The 26,089-nt window shown below is 37.1% G+C and overlaps 1 protein-coding gene across 2 annotated transcripts in view; it reads right to left on the bottom strand.

The window, feature by feature from the left end:
- The window catches only part of LOC111156570 (lysine demethylase 4C), a 467,853-nt gene that overhangs the window by 178,401 nt on the left and 263,363 nt on the right, over positions 1 to 26,089 (bottom strand). For both annotated transcript variants that reach the window (XM_022517552.1, XM_022517553.1), the window contains exons 9-12: positions 18,495 to 18,688; positions 15,326 to 15,564; positions 12,948 to 13,261; positions 9,360 to 9,468 (exon numbers count right to left, since the gene is read on the bottom strand). In XM_022517552.1, the coding sequence (XP_022373260.1) occupies positions 9,360 to 9,468; positions 12,948 to 13,261; positions 15,326 to 15,564; positions 18,495 to 18,688 (856 nt within the window). The remainder of the gene's footprint in view (positions 1 to 9,359; positions 9,469 to 12,947; positions 13,262 to 15,325; positions 15,565 to 18,494; positions 18,689 to 26,089) is intronic.

Raw genomic sequence — 26,089 nt, 5'->3', positions numbered from 1 at the left:
AAGGAAGGAAGGAAGGAAGGAAGGAAGGAAGGAAGGAAGGAAGGAAGGAAGGAAAAAGAAAAAGGGGAAAGAAAGGAAAGGAAAAAGAAAAAGAAAAAGAAAAGAAAAGGAAGGAAAGGAAAGAAAAGGAAAGGAAAGGGAAGGGAAGAGAAAGATTTCAAAGTATACTCTTTCAAAATTCCTATTACACAAAAATGTGCTGATAGTTATAGTACATCTGAGGAGGTGGGTTTCATGGACAACTTTGGCATTACCAATGTTACTTAACTAGTTAAAGAATGTTAGCTCATATTTCATATATGTACAAATTCTTAAAATACACATGGACAGGAAAAGGGACAGTGTTCACTCTGTTCACTTCAGCTTCTTTTATCAGGACAGGAACTCTAATCAGGGGTTCCTAAGGTGATAAGGTAAAAAGAATATAAACTTGAAACTAGATAGGATTTAAATCCTGTTCTCTACCAACCACCAGCCTTGTGGCCTTGGACAAATGAAATAACTGAGCTCAGTTTCCTCAATAGGAAAAATGACAATAATACTATCTACCTTCAAGAACAGTAAATATAAATTACTAATAATGTATACAATAGCAAGAAATCAGCATGGTCAATTCTCTCATTGTTGTAGGAATAGGGAGAAGAAAACTCCTAAAGGAAAGCTGGCCTATCTTTGGAAAACTAGCTAGCAACATGGTAGCAAAAGGAGCTTATTATGAGCATCAAATCAAGGACAGGTGAAAGAGTGAGAATATGAAACTCACTGTGCTAGGCAATATGACAGATGCTGAAAATTGGAAATAAAAATAAATAGTTCTTTGCTTTCAAAGAGTTCAAAATTTCCCATGGGAGAAACCTCCAATTTCCAACTATTTCATTAACAGCATCTATAAGACAAAGTCAAAAAGTGGCTGAACAAGATCTCTAAGCAAAGAACCACTAGCATGTTATAATCTATATTGTAGAGACCTATTTAGCCAGAGCGGCCCCACCTTGGTTGAACAGCCATTTTGTTGTTTGCACACTTATTCTTGATCTTCATACGTAGTTTCACAACCAAACAAAAGGTGGAAATAAAAATGCAGAAAACATGGTACAAAATATGGCTAATTCAATGGCCTATTGGGTTCAGACATCTTTGTCTCCAGGGAAAAGGGATTGTGTACAAGTATAAGGAAATGTAGAATAATAGATTAAGCTGTATGAAATTGCAGTTTCTGTGGAGAAAAAAATCAAATAGCAATTTCATACATTTCAACCTAATACAGTAATTTATTTTTCCAAGAATGGAATGAACCACATAATTGTAGTATCAAAAGCTATCTCTCAGATATTTCTGCCAAACTTTAAGAGTAATGATACATACATGAATTCAAAAGAATCTTGAGTATCATTTTACAAACCCAATGCTTTTAGCATACTCAGATGCTTAGTCATAAGACTTCATGCCAACCACTGTTTAGGGAAAAAAAAAAAAGAATATTTCCAGTACATATACATATATATATATATATTATATATATAGGCTTTATTAAGAGTTTTCTATGAAAACAAAAAAGTTCTAAGACTGATACTAAAAAGTACAGAAAGCAACCATGTAAGTTAAAAGCTAACATTTTTCCCTGTGATTCAATCAAACCCTTATGAAGCCACTAGCATAATAAGAGCAAGGTGTTTTTGATTTTTATTCCCCATATTGCCATAAAAGTCAATGCCACTGGGGCTTTCGATAGAATTTACTGACAGAGAAATCAAGCTAAACTGAGAATGTCCGACAATTATTACACAGCTGAGTGCTAGATAAAATATCCATTAAATCTGAGTGCCAACAACATTTAATGTTTTATGTCCACATAATGCAGGAAAACACTGGCTGTGACCTATCAACAAACATTCCAAGCCAATCTACATAGTAATCTGCTGAATTTGCTGTTTTATTGCTTAAACAGACAAAAATACAACTGTGCTTATCATGAAAGTATAATATTACCTCAAGCTAATAAGAATTGATGGAACAAAGAGAAGAGATCATTATGTAAAAATTAATAACATTTGGAGAATGACATGCAACAGCCATAAGACAGCATTCTTTTTTTTAAATTGTAGGGAACTTTTTACAGAGGGGAAACACTGTCGATGGAGGGATATTTCTATACTTCACTATTTTGCTTTTCAATGAAAGGCTAACAGGGAGCAAGAGACTACTTTATACCCTACCCTATACCCTCTCCTATTATCATTCAAGTTTGAATGAAACTTCAGGGTTTGAAAGAAACTTTGGGACAATTAATGAGATGAGGAATCATGATGAGCCTTAAAGAGATTACATGATTTTGTTCTCCAAGGCCACACAGCCATTAACAGCAAAGGAAAAACTAGAACAAGGCGTCTGGTTGCCACCATAAACAGTCATGTACTCATTACGTTCTGGCAAAACAGACAAACAAATGGGTGCTTTCAATATTTAAAATAAAATTGTTATCTACTTTAATACTTAAATAATATTTATAAAGTTTGAATAGATAAAAGACATCACTATTATATTTGGTCAGCATATCCACTTAATCCTTAAAATAAGAGAAATAAAATGAAGACTAGAACATCTACACAAATTCTGTTAGAAAGGAGCGAGTTACAGCATGCCATGGACTGACAGGCATAATTCTCCCCTAAAACAACTATCTACCAAAGTTAAAGTGAAACAGCCAATTTTTAATCATGTCCTTTTGTTAGAAGGACAATTGCAAAGTGCCCAGGAGCCAGCTTGTACACTAGTAGTACTTACAATGACTGAATGACGCAGGCTAAATTTCAGAAAATACTATAGAAAGTATCAGGCAATCCCAGAAGAAAACAAAAATCTCTAATAAAGTGAATCAGTAGGTAGTTCCAGTTCCCCACATGGGAAAATGTGCTTCGGACCAATTCAGAAGGTGATTGCATTATAAACATGAGCATTGTAACAAAAGGAATGTGAAACAGAGAAAATCATTTGGGAAAGTAATCAACTTTTGTCAGACTTGCATTCCTGAGATTCTCCTTACTTAATTATACTTAAATGTATACATTTTATTCTTTAAAATAACTAAAAACCTAGGTTAAATGGGTTAAATAATGGTCAAACACCAAGAATAATCTCTAATTAAAGCAGCAATTTCCATCTCTTCTATCTCTATATTTAAATATTTAATCCTTTGCTAAATGAATTATAATATTAATAGAGACAGACTGTCTAAAAAAATAAATTGCTGTAACATTGCCTGAAATACACTCTTAATCTAACTCTAAAGGCATGCAGACATTACAAAGATAGGGATCTGGTATCTGTAATTTCAAAAAGATGTTTAGCAGCTCATTACTGTACTGCACTTGCTGAACTGATGATTTATAAAGTTATATAGACAGTTCAGATTAGATAAAATTAGAGCCATAGCAGGGCTTTAATCTGACCTGAGTCAGACTGAATCTTGTCAATTTTCAAACTTGTAGGTGGGGTCACCTTTGCAGTTGGGTAAACATGGTAAAGATGGGTATCTGTGTCTTTCTATCTTTCTGTATAATTATTTTAGAAATCATAAAATTACAGTTGAAGAATTAGAAATAAAAATTTGGTCCACTGGGGATGAGCTCAACATATCACTACATTTCATTTCAGGGTATTTAAAATGCCAAACATCCATTCCTGAGCCTGTGAATTAGAACTCCCAATAATTTCTGGCCAATTCTTACATTTCACCCAAGAAGAAACTGAGGCCAATCTCAGTCAAAAAACTGATAAGGAGGGAGGAGGGTGGGACGCCTGGTGGCTCAGTAGGTTAAGCATCTGACTCCTGATTTCGGCTCAGGTCATGTTCTCAGGGTCCTGGGATCAAGCTCCATGCTGGGCTCCCTGCTCAGTGGGGAATTTGCTTATCCCTCTCCCTCTCCTTCTGCCTCTCTCCTGGCTCAGGCTCTGTTTCTCTCTCAAATAAATAAGTAAAACCTTTAAAAAAAACAAAAAACAAACAAAAAACCTGATAAGGGCCAACTAGGCCAGGACTTTAGTCAATCTATTTTCCAGTAATAAACCAGATTCCACTTTAGAGGGGATTCAAAATTTTTGTTAATTGCTTCTGCTAGATGCCTTAGAAACATTAACAGCTGGGATCCACTTTTACTCTAAATTTCTGACTTGAGATACTTGGCCAGTCCTATGGTTAAGAATTTTAAGGGTGACTTTCTCTTATTAACCTATCTCCTTTTCCCATTCAAGCCTAGACCCAGGTGGCAAGCCCTCTTGTCCTCTACCTATGGTCAGTTTTGGTTGTTTTTCCCCAGTACACCCTTAACAGAGGGTAGAGACTTTTAAGAGTCCATCTTTGTGTGTCAGAGGGAATCCTAGAGGTCTTAACTCTGATTTCTAAGCTTCCACTCTACTCCCAGCATATTTACCCCAAACAGACACAGCATTAGCTCTCCCCTACCAATCCGATGTCATTTCTCTCCGCATATGGGACTCTACTGCAGGACTCTGGGATCGTGACCCAAGTTGAAGGCAGTCACTTAACCAAACTGAGTCACCTAGGTGCCCTCCATGTCTCTTTAAAATACATTTTTGCCCATATTTTTAAAAAATGAGATCAAATATGAAAAATTACCAATATTACAAAATTGAGCACCTGATAACAATCTTATATATTTTCTTACAAACTTTCTACTTACTTTTCAAAGTCTCCAGCAAAACTCCACTTGACAGCATCAGTATGTCAACTCCCACTGCCACCAACAACAGTGGGGATCACTGTGTAAAGTATTACTGCATCAGCCACTACCATGTTCATGATGCCTCCCATGTGCTTATGGGGCTGTCCTGAGTGCACACTTGCTTGAGAAACATTAACCTTATCAATTCACCAAGGGAGTTAGGTGCACAGTAAGTACAAAAGCAGTGAACGTCTTGGAAGTCCACAGTGGGAAAAGCTGGAAAATTTACATTGGAAACACATGTAAATTTAAAAGAAATGCACACATATATGCAGGATGATAGCTTCAGAGAACAAAGAATGAATCATGAGGGTTCAGGCAGTGAGGCTGTCAAAATTCATGTCCAGAATATCAGTATAAGAGGAAGTCTGGAGTCTGTGCCAGCACGATTAAAGCACTGCTGATGAAAACCCTAGTCAGCAAAAGCATGAGGAATTCAACATTTTTGAATCTGAACGACATCAAACTAGGAAGGAAGGCAACAAATACAAATACACACTGCAGTGCTAGCCAAGCCACTGTCCCAGTGGGATGTCATTATTCTGGGGGCCCTCAGGTCTCCAAGGCTTTGGCTATGTCTGCAATGTGGCAGCTTCATTTTAACTTTGAGCATGTCCTAGGATTTGGCACAGTGGTAAAGAAGATTCTGATACAGTCGGAATACAAAACTGGGTTAGCTGATGCATATATATATTTCCCAGCTAACTAAAACTGCATGTTTTCCTATACATTTATGCATACAGAGAATATTTCCTGGACAAGAACTTGCATTTTCCTTAACATGAAAGCATATATCATATTAAAGTATTTGACTGATGGCTGATTTCAAAGTTACTGATGACCAGCACTTTCCTGCTTTTGGATCCATGGATGATTTAAGCCACAGTGGTTAATCTTGGACTAGGAAGGGAAGGCAAGATGAAAGGAGTGGGAGTAGGGAGACAGACAAATGATGAGCACAATATAAAGTGACAAGTGGCATTCTAAAGCTAAGTAAGTATGCGTATAACAGGACAGCAGAGGTAGGAAAGGAGAAGTGGTAAGCAGAGGATTCAAGAAGGAAAGGGTAGCACAAGTAAAGCAATAATTGGGGGAAGTGCATGGAAGTAAAAAGCAGTAGATTACATTCAGAAGGAAAAAAAAGTTGTCTGAATGGATGAAAAGGAGGATTTGTGGAGGGTAGTTGAGAAGAATGAAGCTAGAGAACAAAGCTGGTACTGGATCATGACGGCCTTAATGTCACTTATCCTGTATCAAAGCTGGAATATTAGGGGAAATATGTGAGAGCCTTTGAGCCCCCATCTTCACCAACGAAGGAAAAAGAAATACTGTGGCAGACTTCTGAGCCTGCCAACCCTAGCTGGTTCATCCCCTCACTCTCAGTACCTTCTGTGGCCAGGCAAGAGTGTTGTTCTTGGAGCCTGTCTGTTCACCCATGCCACACACAACACACACACTCTCCTTCCTACAGACACTCAACCACAAAGCATTGAAATTGGAGAAGAGGAATATGCCATTATGTTGACATATCACAAGAAGAGGACAGGTACATATAAAGAATGCCTCAAAAATAAAATGATCCACCTAACCTTCTCTTTCAAGTTTATGTTCTAATCCAACATTTGTATAATTATTTTAATGAACAGAAAAAATACAGAATATTAATCCATGTTTCAGGATCACCTTGTACAGCTGCCCAGCTTAAGGAAAAATATAACTGAAAAACATTTCAGTTAAAAGAAAACCAGAGGCAGCTTAGTCATTTCTTTTCAATTATAAATAATAAAATATTCAGTATACATTTAAGATTTTTTTCACTAAAAACAAAACAAAAACAAGGAAGAATTAGATAATAGTTTTTATATAAAGATACTATATTCTAACATCATTCTTTTCTTATGTATACCATGTTTGCTCTACCACCAACAACCAGTGTTTTGCTGGTTGAGCTGAGAGTCAGGAAATCCTTACAGATTCTATAATTACTGGATCTGCCACTAACCATAATGGTCTCTATAGTTTCAGGTCATTTGAATATCAAAAAGCCACTTCACTGTACTTTTGAGAAGAGCAACTTAGGGGTGACTCTTATCTCCTGGCTGCACACAAATTCCCAGAGATGCTGGATCAATATTTTTTCTTTTTGCTATTTTTCTGTTAAGGAGTCAAATTCCAACTTCAACAGAGAAATGCTCGTTCACCAGCAGAAGACTAAACTGTTGTTTAGAGATACAACTTCTCACATGCTCTAATCTAGTTAATGCTCCTGACTGAAATATAACTACTTGTATATGAGGAATGCAAAAGGAGCCTAGTAGTTTGGGTAGAAAAATTCCCAAAAGAAGCTAGATTTGGAGTTGTTGCTCCCGATGAGCACTAATCCCACTGTTCATCATTTTCTAATAATAATGATGTTCATTCACTTCCAACTGTTATAAATACAGCTGACCCTTGAACAACTTGGGGGTTAGGGTGGCCAAACCCCCACACAGTTGAAAATCCACATATAACTTTGAACCAAAACTTAACTACTAATAGCCCACTATTGACCAGAACCCTTACCAATAACATAAAGAGTCGATCAACATGTGTTTTGCATATTATATGCATTAAATATGGTATTCTTACTATAAAGTAAGCTAGAAAAAGGAAAATTTTATTTTTAATATATTTTTTAAAGAATTTATTTATTCTTTGTCAGATAGCATAAGCAGGGGAGCGGCAGGCAGAGGAAGAAGCATGTAGAGGGGAAGAAGCAGCTGGGCAAGGAGACTAATGCAGGACTCGACCGCAGTACCCTGGAATCATGACCTCAGTGGAAGGAAGATGCTTAACTGACTGAGCCACCCAGGCTCCCCGAAAAGAAAATTTTATTAAGAAAATCACAGAGAAGAGAAAATACTTTTTACAGTACCATACTGTATTTATAAAAAAATTCACTTATAAGTGGACCCACACAATTCAAACCTGTGTTGTTCAAGGGTCAAATATAATTTACTTCAGGATGCAGAACATTCCCCATTGTTAGTATGGAAAGTTGTAAAAATATTTAGTCATCACTAAAATTCTCTGATTTTTTTATTTTCGATTCTCCAAAATCCTCAGAGGACCCTTTTACTATGTCCTTAACATATTAAAATACAGAGTGTATGACTGCAAAAGCTACAATTACCCTAATGTTTCAGCAAGACATTTAGCCTTAAATCCTTGAGATGATTTTGTTAAACCAATTCACTTAAAAATTTTGTAAACCATACTGATTGACATCAGAACTGTTCTCCATGGAGAAACTCTGGGCCAATTTATGATGGCCCACATCAAAATAAACTACTGGGGAGAAAAAAGGACACAGGAGAAAGTAGTTTTCCTTACATGTTACTATAATCCATTCCCTTCCAAAAAGCTACACAATGATGGAGAAGCGTAATTAAAATTCAAAAGTAATGCACACTAAGCAGTAATTACCTTATACAGAATTGTCCTTTATTTTGACACTAAGGGGAAAATGGCTTGTGCTGGGTACAATAAAGAGGAAAAAGAAGAAATGAACATGATGACATATGGAAATAAACATGAATATGGTTCACTACTTGTATTACTAGAGACAGAATTCCACCTTTGGCTGGTGTTCTGGAAATTGCTACAGTCGTTATCCCATCCCTACACTGATGATCTTTTTTCCTAACTAACCATGGGATATAAAAGAAGACAGTGAGCAAAGAAGAAAACAATCTGTTACAGATGTCTACTCTGATGACTGTATTCAAACCAAACAAGAGGCCTAATCCCAAGGTTCACATTACTCCATTGACAGCATCTTCACAGGCACATGACCTTAACAGTTTGCACCAGTAAAGGACAATACTTTGAAGAATGGCTTTTTATAAAACCTGTTTTTTAGAGAAGGAAAAAATAAGCACCCCCAGTGCTATGAGACACTTGCAAGGGAGAATTAGCTAGTCAGTGGTCTGATTTTTAATCAAAGGCAACAAAAAGACATTTTTTGGAAAAAGAGAGAAAGAGAGGTGAAAAGGGTAGCAAGGTAAAACAAAAGATAAATATTACACCCAGGAATAGTAACTGGTTGTAAATGAAACTACTTCACATCAAGCAAAGTCAGTAAAATCCAGTTAAGGAGAAAAGTTGTTTCACCACATACCAGGCATAACAGGAAATGGAGGTATTGCACATAGTTTCTTACTCAAGATGGTGTGAATAATTTTAAAGGACTCAAGTTAAAAATAAAGACAATGCAAAGAAATCTATAGCATGGTAACTTCATGATTTGACACCTTTAGAGAAGTGATTCTCAACTTCCTCTAGAGTATCTTAAGGTGAATGTCAGAAAAGACCGATTTTATCCCATCATATGAAATGGGAAAACTTTGACTAGAAACATAGCTAGCTTATATGATGCAAGGATTTACCCTTAAAATCCAAATTCCTTTTGCCTGTTAACTATTTCTTATAACCTCCTTATGGTATGCATGTCTTTGCAACTCGGTCAAATTTCCTATCAAGCAATTTTTAGATAAGTTTATTATAACAAAAAGACAGAATGAATGTTGACTATCATTCAGTATACAAAGAATAAACACTGCAAAATCACAAGCTCACCTTCATCACTTGTTGCCTGCTGCTTCACCAGAGTCAGTGGGGATCTTGCTGGAGGCTTACTCAGTGGATGGCGCCAACTTTTAGCAGTTTTGGTTTCTCCCTCTATTCTCTGGTCACAGAACAAAAATGGAGAAGAAACACAGTTAAAGACTTGCTTTGAATAAAAAACTATGGTTCACAATGATTTATTACAATTTAATTATAAAGAATTCTTATACTTATTTACCTCCTTGGGAATTAATCCTTAAAAAAAAAATCTTAAACCTGTAAGTCAAAAAAAATAGGAATCCATTCTATTAGTTATTTTACCAAGAGATCAACTAACTATCCTTCCACTGCATATTAAAACACTATCTGTGGTGCAGGGTAGGCTTATCAAACTTGGAACTAACACAGCAGTTAGCAAGTTCTCAAAATTTCTACCAAACTAATCTAAATTTAGGACTACATATTCATAACTATATAGAACTGTGGCACCTGGTCACCTCTATGCTGGCCACATGTGAAAATCTGGCAGGTCATTTTGCTTTCTATGTTTAATCAGTGAGCCAAAGTGAGCCTGTATACTTTCTCCGATTCAGAAATGAATCCCCACTTCTCTGAGGATCAACTAAGAAATTTAAAGATTTTTTTTTAATATAGTACATTACTGTCATCTTGAAAGCACTTAAATTTTATAAAGAATTTTTTGTCTTGTTCTCTCCAAACTCTATTTTCCTTTCAAAGGTATATGAGAAGGCCATCCACACCCTGACATCTTCGCATAGAACCTACTTTCAAGTTTACTTGCCCAGGCACTCAAAAAACAAACAACCCCCCCGCCCCAGAATTTAAGGGGGTAGGTATACAGAGAAAGTGTTTGAAACTAATGGGTTTGCATCAACAATTAACTAGGAAAGAAAAGAGTCTCAGAAATGTACCTGTAAGTGGAAGAAGCAGTGGCTGGAAGTAGAGAAATTCACTGGCTTCTGACACCAAAACAGGATTATGAGAAAATATGTGACAACATTCTAATCAAAGCTGGGAGTAAGGAAAGGATGTCAAAATAATACAAGGCACACCTGGGTGACTCAGTCAGTTAAGTGTCTCGTTCTTGATTGCAGCTCAGGTCATGATCTCAGGGTCATGAATTCGAGCCCCATATCAGGTTCTGTACTGGGCATGGAACTTGCTTAAGATTCTCTCTCTCCCTCTTCCACTACCCCTCAAAAAAATAATATAAATGGGATATATCTGTGGTTTATACTAGCTAAAAATTAATATGAAATACTTATCAAGTCCTCACTTTCTGCCACATTGTTGTAAGAACTGAGCTACAGCAGGAAAAACTACACCAGGTCTCAGCTTTCAAGGAATGTGCATTATAGAGGAGGAAGGCACAGAGACAATAAACAACTAAATAGTTATGTTCACTAGGTACTATTAAGAAATATGCAATAGGGGCACCTAAGTGGCATAGTCAATTAAGCCTCCAACTCTGGGTTTCAGCTCAAGTCATGATCTCAGGGTTGTGAGACTGAGCCCTGCATTGGGCTCTGTGCTCAGCATGGAGTCTGCTTGAATTCTCTTTCCTTCTCCCTTTGCCCCTCCCACTCATGCATGTGCACTCTCTCTTTCTCAAATAAATAAATAAATCGGGTTGTTTGGGAGGAAAAAAGGAAATATGCAATAAGGAAAAAAAAGGCAGAACAAAGGAACAGAAAGAGATGGGAAGAAGCTATTTTACATGGGGTCATCAGAGAAGGCCTTTCTGACAAGGAGACATTTTAGTGGAATCTTGAGTGCCCTGAGGGAACTCTGTGGACCAGAGGACCATTTAGAGCAGCTGGAACAGCATGTAAGGTGTGAACATACTCAGTGTATTCCAGGAAAAGTATGGAACCCAGTTATAGACAGATAGACAGACACTGTTCAAAAGTAACATATTTCCTGGAAAGACTGACTAAAGCTGACTGCTGCAAGCATATACACAGCATTACGCTTAGTACTAAGAAACACTGGTCAAAACCATATAAGAACAATGGGTCTGTACTGCTTAGAATGGCTGCCTGACACCATGCTGTGAGAAAAGAATATCACACAGTTGATTCTGAGAAGGAGCAAATCAAGTCACTCGGGCCTCAACAGCAGTGTTTGCTTTCCAATGCAGGCAGTCTTTGTTCAGTAAAATGATAAGGATAAGGGTTAAAGGCAGGGAGGGTAGAATCACCTCCATTGAAAACAGGGATATAGAAAAGTTATTTTCAGTTCCACTCTAAAGAATATGAGTAAACTTAATAAAACAGGCATTTGACTCATTCACCATTCCACAAAGAATCACAGTATCTGCTCAGCTGTGTTTAATCCCCATGTGAAGTTAAGTTATAAATTTTGCTTATTATTATGTGAATACTATTTTCAAATTTCCCTTAGCAACCATTTCAAATAAATTAGACCATATTTTTCTATTTCTCTTACGTTTTTGATAAATATTTAATAGTTCACTAGGATATACAATCATGCATAAGATGGTAAAAGTTACGGAGTCAAATTAGCAAATTATATTTTATTTTATGTTTTAAAACTACTAAGAACTGACTATTCTAAGCTGATTTCCTTATCTAATCTCCCTTGTTACTCAAAGATGTGAAAATGCCTGTAGTGAGACGAAATGAGCAAGAGCAGTAAGAAGTGGGTCTGTTCGGTGGCTAGCTCAATTTATCACCTCCAACAATTGATACTCTCCTTATTTGTGCCCTTGAGGTACCTCATCAAGTTGTATAGGTCAATACAGGGTAATGAATTCTGACAACGACTACACACAACTGGAACCTGTCTGGTCCATTCATAATCTTAGGATTAAAGCAACAGTTTATACTGAAAGCATATACTATAAATGCATAAGAACATATGAGACATATTTATAGTTTCTCTATAAATGCAAAGAGTTAGAATGGGGTACCTGGCAATCAAGAGAAGTCTTGAGTTTTCTGAAAGGCAAAAGGCCTGTTTCTGGCACTGGGTGGGACCAGAAAGGTCAACCTGGTCCTAGAATCAGAGCCCAAGAGGAGACAAGGGAAAGCCATGACCAGGTGAGTTAAAATCGAGGTTGTGGGAAGCCTGGGACCCAGAGGTTTAACTGATGGCAAGAGGAGGTCAGAGTTCTACAGGTGAACCTTTTCTGGTATGGTTAATATTACAGGTAACAGAACCATTCTGTAATAGATGTCGGTATCATTATGAAATCCTACTATAGTTTTCCAAGAAGGTACTATTGGGGGAAAATGGGGACACAAAATCTTTCTGTATTATTTCTTACAACTGCATATGAACCCATAATTATCTCAAAGTTCAATTTTAGAAAAAGTTAAAGAAAAAGAAAATTAAACTATAGCATGTAGCCAAAAATTTCATGCTCTCTGAATTATCACCATGTGAACCAGAGTTCACAAAAGGCTTACCTCCAGTCATCGAGGGAAACATGATTAAGACCTGTTAATGGGAAATGTTATTTCTACCCTAAAGCAAGATTTCAATGCACAGCATATTTTCTCCAGAAAGTACTCTCACTACACAATAAATATAGTAAAAACAGACATTGCTACATACACCAGGGACTTCGAGGCCATTTCTCTCTCCACTGGAGACGGCTGGCGCTTCCCCAGGTTCGAGGCCATTCCTGTGGCTCTCCACATCACTCTCTTCTCCCTCTGTCAACACACTGTTACTCTCTGCCACTGAAGAACACGACTCAGGTGACTCTGGCCATGGAAGTTTGGGTGAGTCTGATTCCTTGGATGTCAGATTGCCACTAGATATAGAATCATCAACTTCACTGGGATTTGAAGGTAGAATTACACCATAGGCTTGGTCATCCTTAGTTTTTATTTCCTCTGTTACAGATGTGCTTAAGCAACTGTTTCCTGGGGAGTGAAACAAAAGACTGTTAGTAAATCTTACACTGCATTACTACTCAACAATAATTCTCAACTAAATTTCTGTTTTTCAACTTCTCCTCTAAACTCTCACAGACATGAATGGGAACAGTCACCATAGCATCAGGAAGCCTCCATATTTATTAGTTTGGCAAAAGAATATACTTACCGACAAAATTAGAGCTTAAAAAGAGGTTACACTTTGACCAATGTCAAAAGTCAATGCAATAATAATTACCCAAAGCAATAGCAATTTGAAATCTTTCTAAAAATAGGAATTATATTCCAGTACGTGATGCTAAGAGCTGCTACTAATAAAACATTCCAGCTCAGAGGATGTATGGAAAAAACACATGTAAGGCTGTGTTAGATCCAAATAAAAAGTATGTCATACACTAAACCTGTATTGCATGCTGACTGAAAATAAAGGGAAAGGTTATCATGAGCTCATCTCTTCCACTGCCATCTCTATTCACTCTTCTATCTCCCTTACAAACACTCATAGGCATCATTTCACCTATCATATATTGGCTTTGATGCTGAACACACCCAAGTTTTGTACCTAAGTGGTCTGCAATGTCTCAAACCCTGGAAGACAAAATACAAGGAACCATGTATCAATAGAACTAATAAAACTGGGTGCCATTGGCCTAAACCACCCAGTAATCTATCAAGTAGTTAAGTAAATCCAGTGTAATTAAAAACTATGGTAAGGAACTATTGAAAAAAAATCCAGGGGTGCCTGAGTCAGTTAAGCATCTGCCTTCAGCTGATCGTGGGGTCCTGAGATGGAGGCCACAGAGGGCTCCCTGCTATGTACAGTTTAACTGTGTTCTTTGCATTGCTTGCTATTCCTTTCTCTACCTTCTCCACTCTTGCAATTTCCTATCCATTCATCACAAATTAATTCAGATATCACCTAGTCCATGAAACCTTGCCCAGGACAGCCTCTGGACTGTTTGGAGTTTTTTCCTTGGTATATCAGTAATACCCCGGGACATCTCTATTATGGTACTTACCACACTGGATTGTAACTGTATGTTTGCCTAGCTCTCCAATAAAGTATGAAGTCCCTAAAAGAAAGTCTATTATTTAAACTCTATTTAAACACAGATATCTCAAGAGCAAAAAGTAATGAAAGTGAAGACATAGGAGAGAATCAAATTAGGACTATGAAAAGGACTTTTTCTTTTACTCTAAGTGGAATAAGATTAAGAAGGAGGTACGGACAAGACTTCACCTACATCTTTTAAAAGGATCACTCTGCCATATGGAGAAGTGACTAGCATGGGTGAGTAGGGTAGACCCTGGAAAAACAGAAAAGAAGCAATTTCTGCCAACAGTTCAGTCAAGAGATAAAAGCACCTTGAACAAGGAGGAACCAGGGGTAAATGGCCAGATGTGGGGGAGTCCCACAGTTGAAAGACAAACTGGATGAGCAGTATGAGAAATCACCAATAAGCTCAATTAGTAAAAGGACAAAAACTCTGACAAATATTAAAGAGGTAAAACATTACAGCAATTTCAGAGACATATACTATAAAAAGGAAGAAAGCAAACTAGTTGAAACTTACAAGTCATGACTTTAGTACAGAGAAACAGCAAGGGAACTATACATACCATTTCACAAAACTGAATGATTGTTATTATTCTTTTCTAAAACCTTAATCTTTATTTTCTTCTTAAAATTAAGTTGAAAGCTAAGAATCTGCAAAGCATTATCTATAATTGGTTTTTACTGTTCCATGTGAATTTAATAGAAGCTTTCCAAAAATGTACTGTATATTATAAATTGAGTTGTACCCCTCCCCCAAAAGTTTTCATTTTAGAATATTTTTTTTTTATTAAACCAAATAGGCACTGCTGGCTGTCTCCTAATTCCATCACACATAACTGATGCTCCCGACTTCTACAACATTCACTTGGCCTCCTTACTGTTACTTCATAGCTTTAGACGCCTTGCTGGTAAAGCCATGTGAAAAGGTAAGATACGTGTCATAGAACACAGAGTTAAGACATCAGCTTACATGTGAAACATAGTCAGTTTCTCACCTGGGAGTTTGACATTATCTGATGAATTCTGATCTAGCTGCTTTCTGCTAGGAGAAGCCTCTTCTTCTGAAGGTAGTTCTGTGTTCCCCATCTTCACTGCTTTTTCTGGTTTTCCATTGACCTTGAGACCTTCTGGGTCTGGGTCAGGGTTAAGGCCCTCTGCCCCATCAACTGCAGGTGACACTTCTTCATTTCCCTCATTCTTAAGCCTCTTAGAGTGAGAACCAGTGCACTGGAAACTATTAACAAGAGAAGCTGTGGTCAGAGCAGGACATTTGCAATTACAAATGTTATTTTCACTTACTGAAAGTAGTGAACAAACTGATAGCTTTCTAATTATTATGCAAAAATAATCTTCATAATTAATAAATTAAATCTGAAATTGAAATCTCAGCAGTTTTAATAACAATTTACTTAAAATTAAAATTAAAACAACTGTAAGTAACTGATTATTAAATATTATTGGGGAATATTGCTAAAATTTTATAACAATATTAAAAGAAGTCTGAAAATTAAAAAGTGAAAAATTATGACATGGGGGATAATAAAGTCATAAATGTTTTTTAGGTAATAAAGAAAGGAAAAGGAAAAGAGGAGATTTCTACAAGCTGTTGTTAAAGTCTGTGTATATTACTTACATTCTAAGTTTCATTTAATTCTGAGTATGCATGAAAATCATCAAAATTAAATGCCAAATCATTATTAGCTAAAGGAATGAGAAGAGGAGACAGGCTAACTAATTGTATTTAACATATCTACTTCTTGTTTTCAGAGTAGACACTATTTTAATTTTTTTCTCAGTATTTTTGAGGAGGTCACTTGATGGCTTTGTCAGAGATGCCTTTTGTATAACACACAACATTTCCAACACTTTCATTTAAGAATTACAACTCAAATCTAAGCAACGTGTATTTCCATGTCCAAATACACACACGCGCGCGTGCGCACGCACACACACACACACACACACACACACCCCACTGTTCACTACTGGAAGTCAGGGAAGGCAGGTTTCTGAGGTGAAGGTGGTAGCCAAGGATAACCTATGTAAATTGGCTTTGGCTGCTATTGGCAGTAATACTATCATCATCACCATTATTGCATTGGCCAGGTGGGAAATCTTTACATTGTAAATAGCATAGCACATGTAAAACAAGATGGCTGATTTCTCTTTGAGATTTCAATGAATCATTCACTTCATTACATTTCCTAGATAGGGTATTACTTAAGAGAAAGCAGCAAATGCCATGATCAAGTCACAAGCCTAGGCATAATGGGCAACATGAGGCCATCTAACTGAGTGAGCAAAGTCCATTGATTATTTTAACTTACTAAAAGGCATTTCAAATCTGTTCAATGTCATAGATCTATGTTCTCTGTCAACACTAAAGGGTCACTGTTTTTAGTAACTAGGAGACCAGATCATGCACCTAATTAAAGTATTGTATTTTCTGTCCATTAAAGAACAATTCTCAAGATGTTCTATTGGTATTTCTTCTGGACTCAGACTGTCTACTGCCTCCTCACCTTTTTGGCATTGACTCTCTAAATCAGTATTTCCCTAACTTTTTTTAATACAACCAATCAGTTATAAGTTACACATTTTAGATAGTGACACAACACACTCATACACACATGTTCACACATCAGGAATTAATACTCACCCTTACCACAGAACAGAACTGCAATACTTTTTATTCTATTTTGCATCCTAATTTTAAAATGTTGTAACTAGCCTACTGAATTTATTTGAAAACTAACAGTTTGAAAATCACTGCTGTAAACTATAGGGTAAAATAAGAACACCTGAGTTTTAGTTCTGCTACTAATTCCACGCCTCAGGTATTTATTTCTCTTATAAAATGCGGAAGTGTGACTCCATGTTCTTAAGTTTCCTCTCCACTCACTACCATTTTAAAATAGCAGAATATAAATATCAGAGTAAGAAAATAAGCATCAGAAGTATGGCCAAAGATTTAAAATCACACTGTTATTTAGTTAATGGCCCAAAAAAACCCCAAAAACAAAAAGTAGAAATAAGCTATTGACCCAAACACAGGGGATTAAATATATACAGGCATTGAGTATTATGTTGTACGAAATCATTTAATTACATGAAGAACACTCACAAAACTGGTCATCAAAGAGTTAACAGAGAATGCCCAGTTTTGGAAAAGTATATTATGTAATATAATAAGCACATATGTAAAGGGTATCCACCAAATTTTAACACTGGATGGTGATGTTATACGTGATTTGCGATTCCTCCACTATTCTTTTCCTTATTTTACAAATATTCTCCATTGCCAAATATTAGTTTTACAATATGAAAGAAAAACAATGAGTAATATTGGAGAATAAATGTATAATATAAACCTGGCAAATATAAGAGCCTAAAAACTTTGCTTAAGGACCTGACAGCAACATAACAACACGCTCCATCAATGGGTTTTAAAATAGGAAGATGCCCACAGATGACCTAAAAAACTTCTGAAATGGCTCTGGCCACAAAAATGGAATATAGAATAAAGTTCACATGGACAACCATGTTAAACAAATACCACATGCTCTGCTTTACACCTTGTAAAAGAATAAAACCAAGTGTATACATTGTAGCAAAATATAGGTATCCTGATGAGTAAAGTATCTCGAGTGAAGAATGAAGAAATGAAGAAAACAACTAAAGTCAGAAAATCAGTAGCTAAATGAAAAGGTTCAACATCAAGTTATTAAGTTGATAAAAATATGGAGATGAATACAGAGCACTAATTCAACCTTAATGTACATTAGTAAGGGGTCTAGGAGGCCCCAGGACTGTTCTTTTTGGCATGTATAGCATGTCAGGAATATTCTCAAGCACATTATATACCCCTTCCTATATTTTACTTATTATACTTCTTAAGAATTATAAATTATATAATTATAAGAATTATAAATACTTTGCCTCAGTTTTTACTATATTTTACTTATTATACTTAAGAATTATAAATTATAATTTATATAATTATAAGAATTATAAATACTTTGCCTCAGTTTTTTTCAGTAAGATATTAAGTAAATTTATGATGATAAACAGGAGAAAGCAAATGAATAGTTTCTGAGAACATCAAATTCAATGACCCATTTTTATTGAGTAGGTACGAGTGGGATGGGGGGAAGAAATCATTACCTCCTAGATGCTTTTCTTACTTTCCTCCTCCTCTGCAGCCATGCTTTTACTTCAGGTGTGGATTCTGGAGTAGGCTTTGTGTGATCAATGGTGTATATATCCTTTCCTTGCTTCCAAAGCTGATATCTGTCTGGCTGAAATTTCCTCACAAAGATATCCATTGAGATTTTCACCATGTCTTTCCTGCAGGTGCACTGAAACAACAGGGTTGGTGTGCTTTAAACATTGTACTGGCTACATAAGGTCAAACTAAGTTATACTTTGAATGTACCTTACATGAATACTCACTACAAACTTGAGGATAATGTTTTTACATTTTCAAATATGCAGTGAGTGATAAATTCAATTTTTTTCTGAATAGAGATGACAACCTATACCTTCACATTTACAAATGATAAAATGCAGTATATGGTTCATCGAGAACTTACTGCAAAAACAACTAAAAGGAAAGCACGCTTTTTTTTAATATATTTTATTGTTTATTTGAGAGAGAGACATCAAGAGAGAGCAAGAGTGAGGAGGTCAGAGGGAGAAGCAAACTCCCTATGGAGCTGGGAGCCTGAAGCGGGACTCGATCCCAGGACTCAAGGATCATGACCTGAGCTGAAGGCAGTCGCTTAACCAACTGAGCCACCCAGGCGCCCAGAAAGCACACTTTTATAAGATTGCCTGCAGCAGAAGAATTATCTTCTCATCATGAATATGGACTGAATGCTGAAAGGCCCACAAAACTGAGAACCTGGATTGCAATGAATAAAAATAGCCAATGTATGTTTGTTTAGAAAAATTCAACCAATAGATTGAGAGAAATTTTCTTCAAGATGTATTTTAATCACATATATGTTTATTAATAAATATACTCTCACAGATTAATCAACAATTAGAGCAAATGACTGGCTTCTTTTCTATGTCCTATCCATAAGACCCCCACCATCATCACTTTAAATATATAACTAAGAAGAAGAAATAGTGTTAAGGGGAAAAGTTCAAAGAAAAGATTATTTCAAATCTACTAGGACTTTGATTATCATGAATACATAGTCAGCAGTTCCACCTTATAAAACAAGTTTCCTATAAAGACTTCAACAGGTTAAATTGTGTCTAGGCCAACATTCCATGTAACAGGGCAGTTATCATGCAAACAATCCCTAACACACTTAACAACAGACTGGTTGACTTAACAACAGACTTGAAACAATAAGTCTCTCAATATTTTGGTGATAAGATTATCATCTCCATCCAAATTAATTTCAAAGCTCAATAATCTCCAAACTGCATTATCTACCCCTAGAGTTCAAATCTTGACAGGTGTAATGCTTTAAACGTTCAGAAAACACCTTATACTCAACATGCCTAAAATAATTTCTTCAACTGCAAACAAACATTGTTATGATATCATTATTCTTCCATTCTTCTACATTCATAGTCAACATTTCCCAATCCCTCCCTTCTCGTCTACTCCTAAAAACCCTGTCTGTTGTCACCGATAAGAAGTCCTTCCTTTAAAATGTCTCCTGCATGAAGTCCTTATACCAGGATCCTTCCATCTTCACTTTCAGAAGTGAAAGTTATGCTTTCACTTTTATGTTATGCTAGAACTCTAGCATAACAAAGCAAACTCATTTCTCTACCTGCTGTCACTCCTAGCACCAATTCATCTTTACAGCTGTCACTTTAAGCCTCAAATATCTTATAACCTTTCCTTTCTAAGTTCTATAAGCTGTAATCTATGCTGCTCTGCTATTAAAGTAAAATCTAGACCCCTGAGTCCAGCATTCAAGGGATCCAAGATTTGACTCTACCAGTGAGATTTTCGAGTTTCTCTCCCATTATCACTCCTTTTCAACCCAAGGAGCATAATCACCAGAAGCCAAATGTGCAGATGCTTCCTTAACTCAGTACTTCTGCTCCTACCAAAATGCCTTCCTGATCACTGTTCTGTTATTACAAAAAAAAAATATATATATATATATCTTAAACACTGTAAATTACACCAACTATTCCTCTGAATGCAGTACTGTTTATCTACAGCTCTGCTTTCTATTATTAGTTAAGTATAGAAAGAGTTCTACAACATCTTGCTATAATTATCTTGGCCTATAAATACGGAAAAGGGAAATGTGAGAAATTTTAGGATATTTTGGTTTAAGATGCAATTTTCCCCCTAAAGGAAGAAACAGAAACTGGATTTATCAGCAGAAACTTTCCTATTTCCTAAAGTGTTACCAATATTTGCTTCATGAAGAAAAATAAGGGAGTGAACAATATAGACACAATTAGTTTCTTTGGCAAGGGAGAATTTTGTCATACCTATCTTACTTTCCCATTCCCCCCTCACAGAAGTCAGATTTTGTGAACATGCAGCAATATCTTACCACTCATTGACTGCTTGACTCACTACAAAGGATTAAGTCCTATCTCCAAATTAAAATACTCAGGAAGAAAGAGTCAAAAATATCCAAAATAATGCAAGGAACAACATCAGAGTCAAAAATAGTAAAATTCAGCAGCACAGAGAAATCTACTTTTTTTTTTTTTTTTTAAAGAAATCTAGTCTTGTTAGTATTGACAAATAGTAACACTCATCTAAACCCTTCAGGAAGTTAAATGAGGTCATTTTAAGAGAATACACTATATAAATTCGTTAGTACGAAAGAATGACAATAACAATCCCATTTGGAAATTAAGAAACTTTCAGTCTACATACTAATACAAAGAACAATAATAAGCAATAGATAATACTTTTTGAGCAAACTATTTGTGATATTAAGTCAAAATACTAATAAGAATGGCTATTCTTGCTGCTCCTTTTAAGAACATACACATATGGGTTAAAAATGCTAAGCCCAAATTTAAAGAGAATTGTCAGGAGTCCGAATGCATTGAATTCTTCCATATTTCACTACCCTAAGACTTATTATATAGAATCACGATTATTTGTTCCTATCTCGCAGGAAGTCAAATTCATGCTATTATTGATACTGAATCTACTTTAAAGATGAAAATGCCTTAAAAATCAGCAACTTTCTAAGACAGAAAATACTAAATTAGTTGTCTCAATGGCAGAACTGGAATTTTCACATAACCACAATAAATGATTAATAAAATAAGAAGTTAATACTAAAACACCCAAACAGAGGTATTACTTTTTTTTTTTTTTAAGATTTTGCTTATTTATTTGACAGACAGATATCACAAGTAGGCAGAGAAGCAGGCAGAGAGAGAGGAGGAAGCAGGCTCCCCAATGAGCAGAGAGCCCGATGCGGGGCTCGATCCCAGGACCCTGGGATCATGACCTGAGCCAAAAGCAGAGGCTTTAACCCACTGAGCCACCCTATTTTCTTCATGACACACAGGATGGCTGCTTAATTATGAAAAAAATACTTTCATGTGCAAATATCTGATAAGGAAGGCTTTGAAGGTATGAAAAAATGTGTGAGATGATTCTGCTTTTCATTCTGTTTATTAACAATTAAATGATAAGTAGGAAGGACCTAAGAAAAGAATGCCTTAAAATAAGACAAGTCTAGTAGCAACTTGATGTGGCTGTTATGGTTATTATGAGGGTATTACAGGTTGAATTGTGACCCCCTCAAAAGGTATGGTGCTGTGCTCACCCCAAGTATATCAGAATGTCACTTGTTAATGCAGAAGTAATGACTTAAGGTCATACCAGAGTAAGGTGGGCTTTAATCCAAAAGGATTGATATCCATATCAGAAAAGAAGAGACAAAGACACACAGGGGAGAAGGCCATATGAAGACAGATGCACAGATTTGAGGAATATGTCTATAAGGCAAAGACCACCAAGGACCAAGTTCCACTACCAGGAAGAGGCAGGGAAGGATCTCAGAGGGAGGAAAGTCTTATTGGCACCTTGATTTTGGATTTCCAGCATCCATTACCGTGAGACAATAAACTTCTTTTGTTTTTAAACCATCCAGTTTGTGGTGCTTTGTTACAGCAGTTCTCAGAAATGAATATAGCCTTAGAAAACTAATAAATTTTTGGTATTGCCAAGTGCATTATTGCTATAACAAATACCTTAAAAATATGGAAGTGGTTCTGGATAAGAAAAGAGTAAAGAAACTTTCTGTCATCATAAGCAATACATACATAGTCATGAACAGAATGTCACTAGACATGTGAACTTTGTCAAAGTGTTTTGTTAAAAAGGTGTTTTTGCCAAGATCTTGGATGACAATGAGGAACATGGTATTGAACGCTGGAAGGAAGGTGATCCCTGTTATAAAGTAGCAGAACTGGGTTCTTCTGCTGGGTGGCAGGTAAAACTTGAAAGTGATGAGCTTGAATATGTAGTTGAGGATATTTCCAAGGAAAGTATGGAAGGTGCAGGCTATTTTCTTTGTTATTTATCATAAAATAGGAGGGAAGAAATAAACTGATGAAGGAAATGCTAAGCAAAAAGAAAAATCTCAGCCTATCCATTTAAGTGTGCTCTGGAGACTGGGCCAATGGTTTGGTGGGACAAACATCTGCTAAGGAGATTTGGCATGTGAATCAGGGATGAACTCAACCATATCAGCAGAAGCCAGAACTCGGGATGTAGTTATCCTGGAAAGAAATATGGAGGACCTTCCTGTCTGATGGCTTGGATAGCCATGATTGCACAGAAAGCCAACACAGTTTTTGAGATCTTTATACTGGCAAAATGCTGCTAGCTTGGATGGAAAGGGATACAGAAACAGAATAAAATGAAGGAAGAAAGACTCCAAGAGCAAAGTTACAGTAAAGAGAACTGAGCCAGGGGAGACAAGATGGTGGGGAACTAGGAGGAGGCCCTGTTTCAACCTGTAGCTAAAGAGAGCTGATTACCTATCAAAGAACTCTGATCACCCATGAAATCAGCCTGAGATTAGAATTATACACGTCTGGATCTCTACAGGGGCAGAAGACGCCAGTGGGCAGGTAAACCGGAGTGGCAACATCGGACTGATATTGGAAGATAAACAAAAGGGGGAGGGAGCCACCAGAAGCCACCTATTGGAAAGTAATACCCCAATACAAGAGTGCCCTGCGACTGGGGACCAGCATTAACTTGGAGTCTGGTTGAAAGCACTCAAAAAGAGCAAAGGATCATGGGGGAAAATTGTAGGAATCCGGGCAGTTAGGGACAAGGGCTTAAGTCCCCGGACCAAGAACAGACACCCCTGGTGCTGAACCAGAGAGAGCACAGCGAAGAAACCAGGTCTTGGTCCCTGAGCTGCGAGCGCGCCTGAGCACGCCTGGGTGGCAGCTCCTGTGAGGGGTTGGGAGCCTCGCCAGCCTGCAGAACCACAGCGTTTTTGCACTCTCCACGCTCGCACTCTGTGCCCTGCTATCAGGGTATGAGTCGCGCCCCACACCCTCCCCTGAGAGAGGTTTGTGCAAGCACCAGCCCGGCACTCTAGGACCCGGAAAGACCAGGCACTCCCAGCCCCGGCCAGCAGGAAAATCTCAGTGGGCAATCGCTGCGTGGGACCTCTCTGGTGGTCTGGAGCTGCCCAGACAGCTGCCGCTGTCGTGGTTTTGGGTACAAGCAGGAGTTCCTGCGTCCCCAGGGACCGCTACTGGGAACGTGCTCTGCCAATGGCCAAGGGGGAATTTATGTGCTCTGGAGCACCCAGAGGGAAACAGACTGAGGCTTCTCGCTGAGAGGGTGGTCTGGGTGCAGTCTGCTTTCCTCTAAACCTCTAAAAACCATAAAAAGCTGTCAAGGCGAAAGAAACAAACAAAAAAACCTTCAGAGAAAAAAAGCCTGAAAAACCGGCTTCCTCAGAGCCCACCCCCTTGAGGAGGGCGGGAGGACTTAACTCAGGAAACACTGCCTGAAAATCCACTCGGCAGGCCACTCCCCAAGAAAGCAGGGGGGGGCGGGGGGGACGCGGGGGAGGGAGAAGACAAGAGAACAACCATCACACTTCATAGATACAAACTTATTTTTAATTCGTTCCCACTATTCTGGTTCATTTTTTTATAGATAATATTTAACATATTTACTATCACAGTGAGATGTCCAGTACATCAAATTCCATAATAATCTTTTAACCTGAACTTTTTGATACATATACCCGTGTTTTTCTTTTGCTTTTCTATTTTTTAATATTTTTAAATTTTATTTTAGTTGAGTTTATTCTTTTTTTTATTTTAATTTTTTAATATTCATATAGAGTTAAACTTCAAGGTAATCCCCTTTCCCCAATCAATGCGACCCCTATAGATAAACCAATTTTTAATCCCCCTTTATCTTAGGAAAGTTGAATCCTTTAACAAAGATATCAAGATACATCCAGGAAGAATCAAAATAACCTTCCTCGCCCACACTGAGAATTTATAACCAATCTCCCATCTTTTTCTTCCTACAGTGTTTCTGTATATTTGTGTTTGTCCTGGTAGCATATAAATCTTATACTTGGGGTTCTTTTTGATGAGGTTCTTTTTTTGTTTTGCTTTTATATATATATATTTTTTTTTTCTCTTGTTATCTACTTTTAGCAGTCTTTTTGTTTGTTTTTGTTTCTATACTTCATAAATCTTACCTTGGGGCCCATTTGGGCTGGACCTTCTCTTCTATTTTATCTTTCTTTTTTTCCTGTCTCTTTCTCTCTCTCTCTCTCTTTTTTTTTTCTCTTTTTCTTTTTTCATTCGTTTGGGTGGGACTCTTGATTGCTCACAAACGTTCCAGGGTGCACCTTAACTGCACCATGGTCGATACATTCAGCTACATCCATTCAGCCATCTCTCACCAAAATGACTAGGAGGAGGAATGCCCAACAGAGGAAAAATTCAGAGGCTGGGCCTTCTGCAAGAGAGCTAATGGCTATCGACATAGACAATATGTCGGAAAGGGAATTCAAGCTAACAATTATCCAGGCAATAGTTAAATTGGAGAAAGCCATGGATGACAAAATGGAATTGATAAGGCGGAACTGAAAGCCACGAGGGATGATGTTCACAATGTTCTCAATGAGTTCCAATCTAATCTAAATTCTCTAAAAGCTAGGGTAACTGAGACAGAGGATAGAATTACTGATCTGAAGGACAAACAGAGAGAAAGGATCAGGAGGAAGCCTGGAACAAACAGCTTCGAAGCCACGAAAACAGAATTAGGGAAATAAATGACACCATGAAATGTTCCAATGTCAGAATTATTGGAATCCCTGAAGGGGAGGAAAAAGAAAGAAGTCTAGAAGATATAGTGGAACAAATTCTCTATGAAAATTTTCCCAATCTCACAAATGGAACCAGTGTTCATGTACTAGAGGCAGAACGGTCTCCCCCTAAGAATATAGAATCTCAAAAGTCCTCAAGACACCTGATAGTAAGAATGAGGAATCATAATTGTAGACAGGTTCTCTTGAAAGCAGTTAGGACAAAGAAGCTCCTTACATATAGAGGAAAGCCCATCAGAATAACATCAGACCTGTCCACAGAAACCTGGCAAGCCAGAAAGGGCTGGCAAGATATATTCAGGGCACTAAATGAGAAGAACATGCAGCCAAGAATACTTTATCCAGCAAGACTGACATTCAAAATGGATGGAGAGACAAAGAGTTTCCAAGACCGGCAAGGCTTAAAAGACTATGCAACCACCA

Source organism: Enhydra lutris, unplaced genomic scaffold (genome assembly GCF_002288905.1).
Source record: "Enhydra lutris kenyoni isolate GAN:26980312 unplaced genomic scaffold, ASM228890v2 scaffoldscaffold47, whole genome shotgun sequence".
Lineage (NCBI taxonomy): Eukaryota > Metazoa > Chordata > Mammalia > Carnivora > Mustelidae > Enhydra > Enhydra lutris.
The sequence above is the reverse complement of the archived record's forward strand: the minus strand, read 5'-3'. Positions and strand labels throughout refer to the sequence as shown.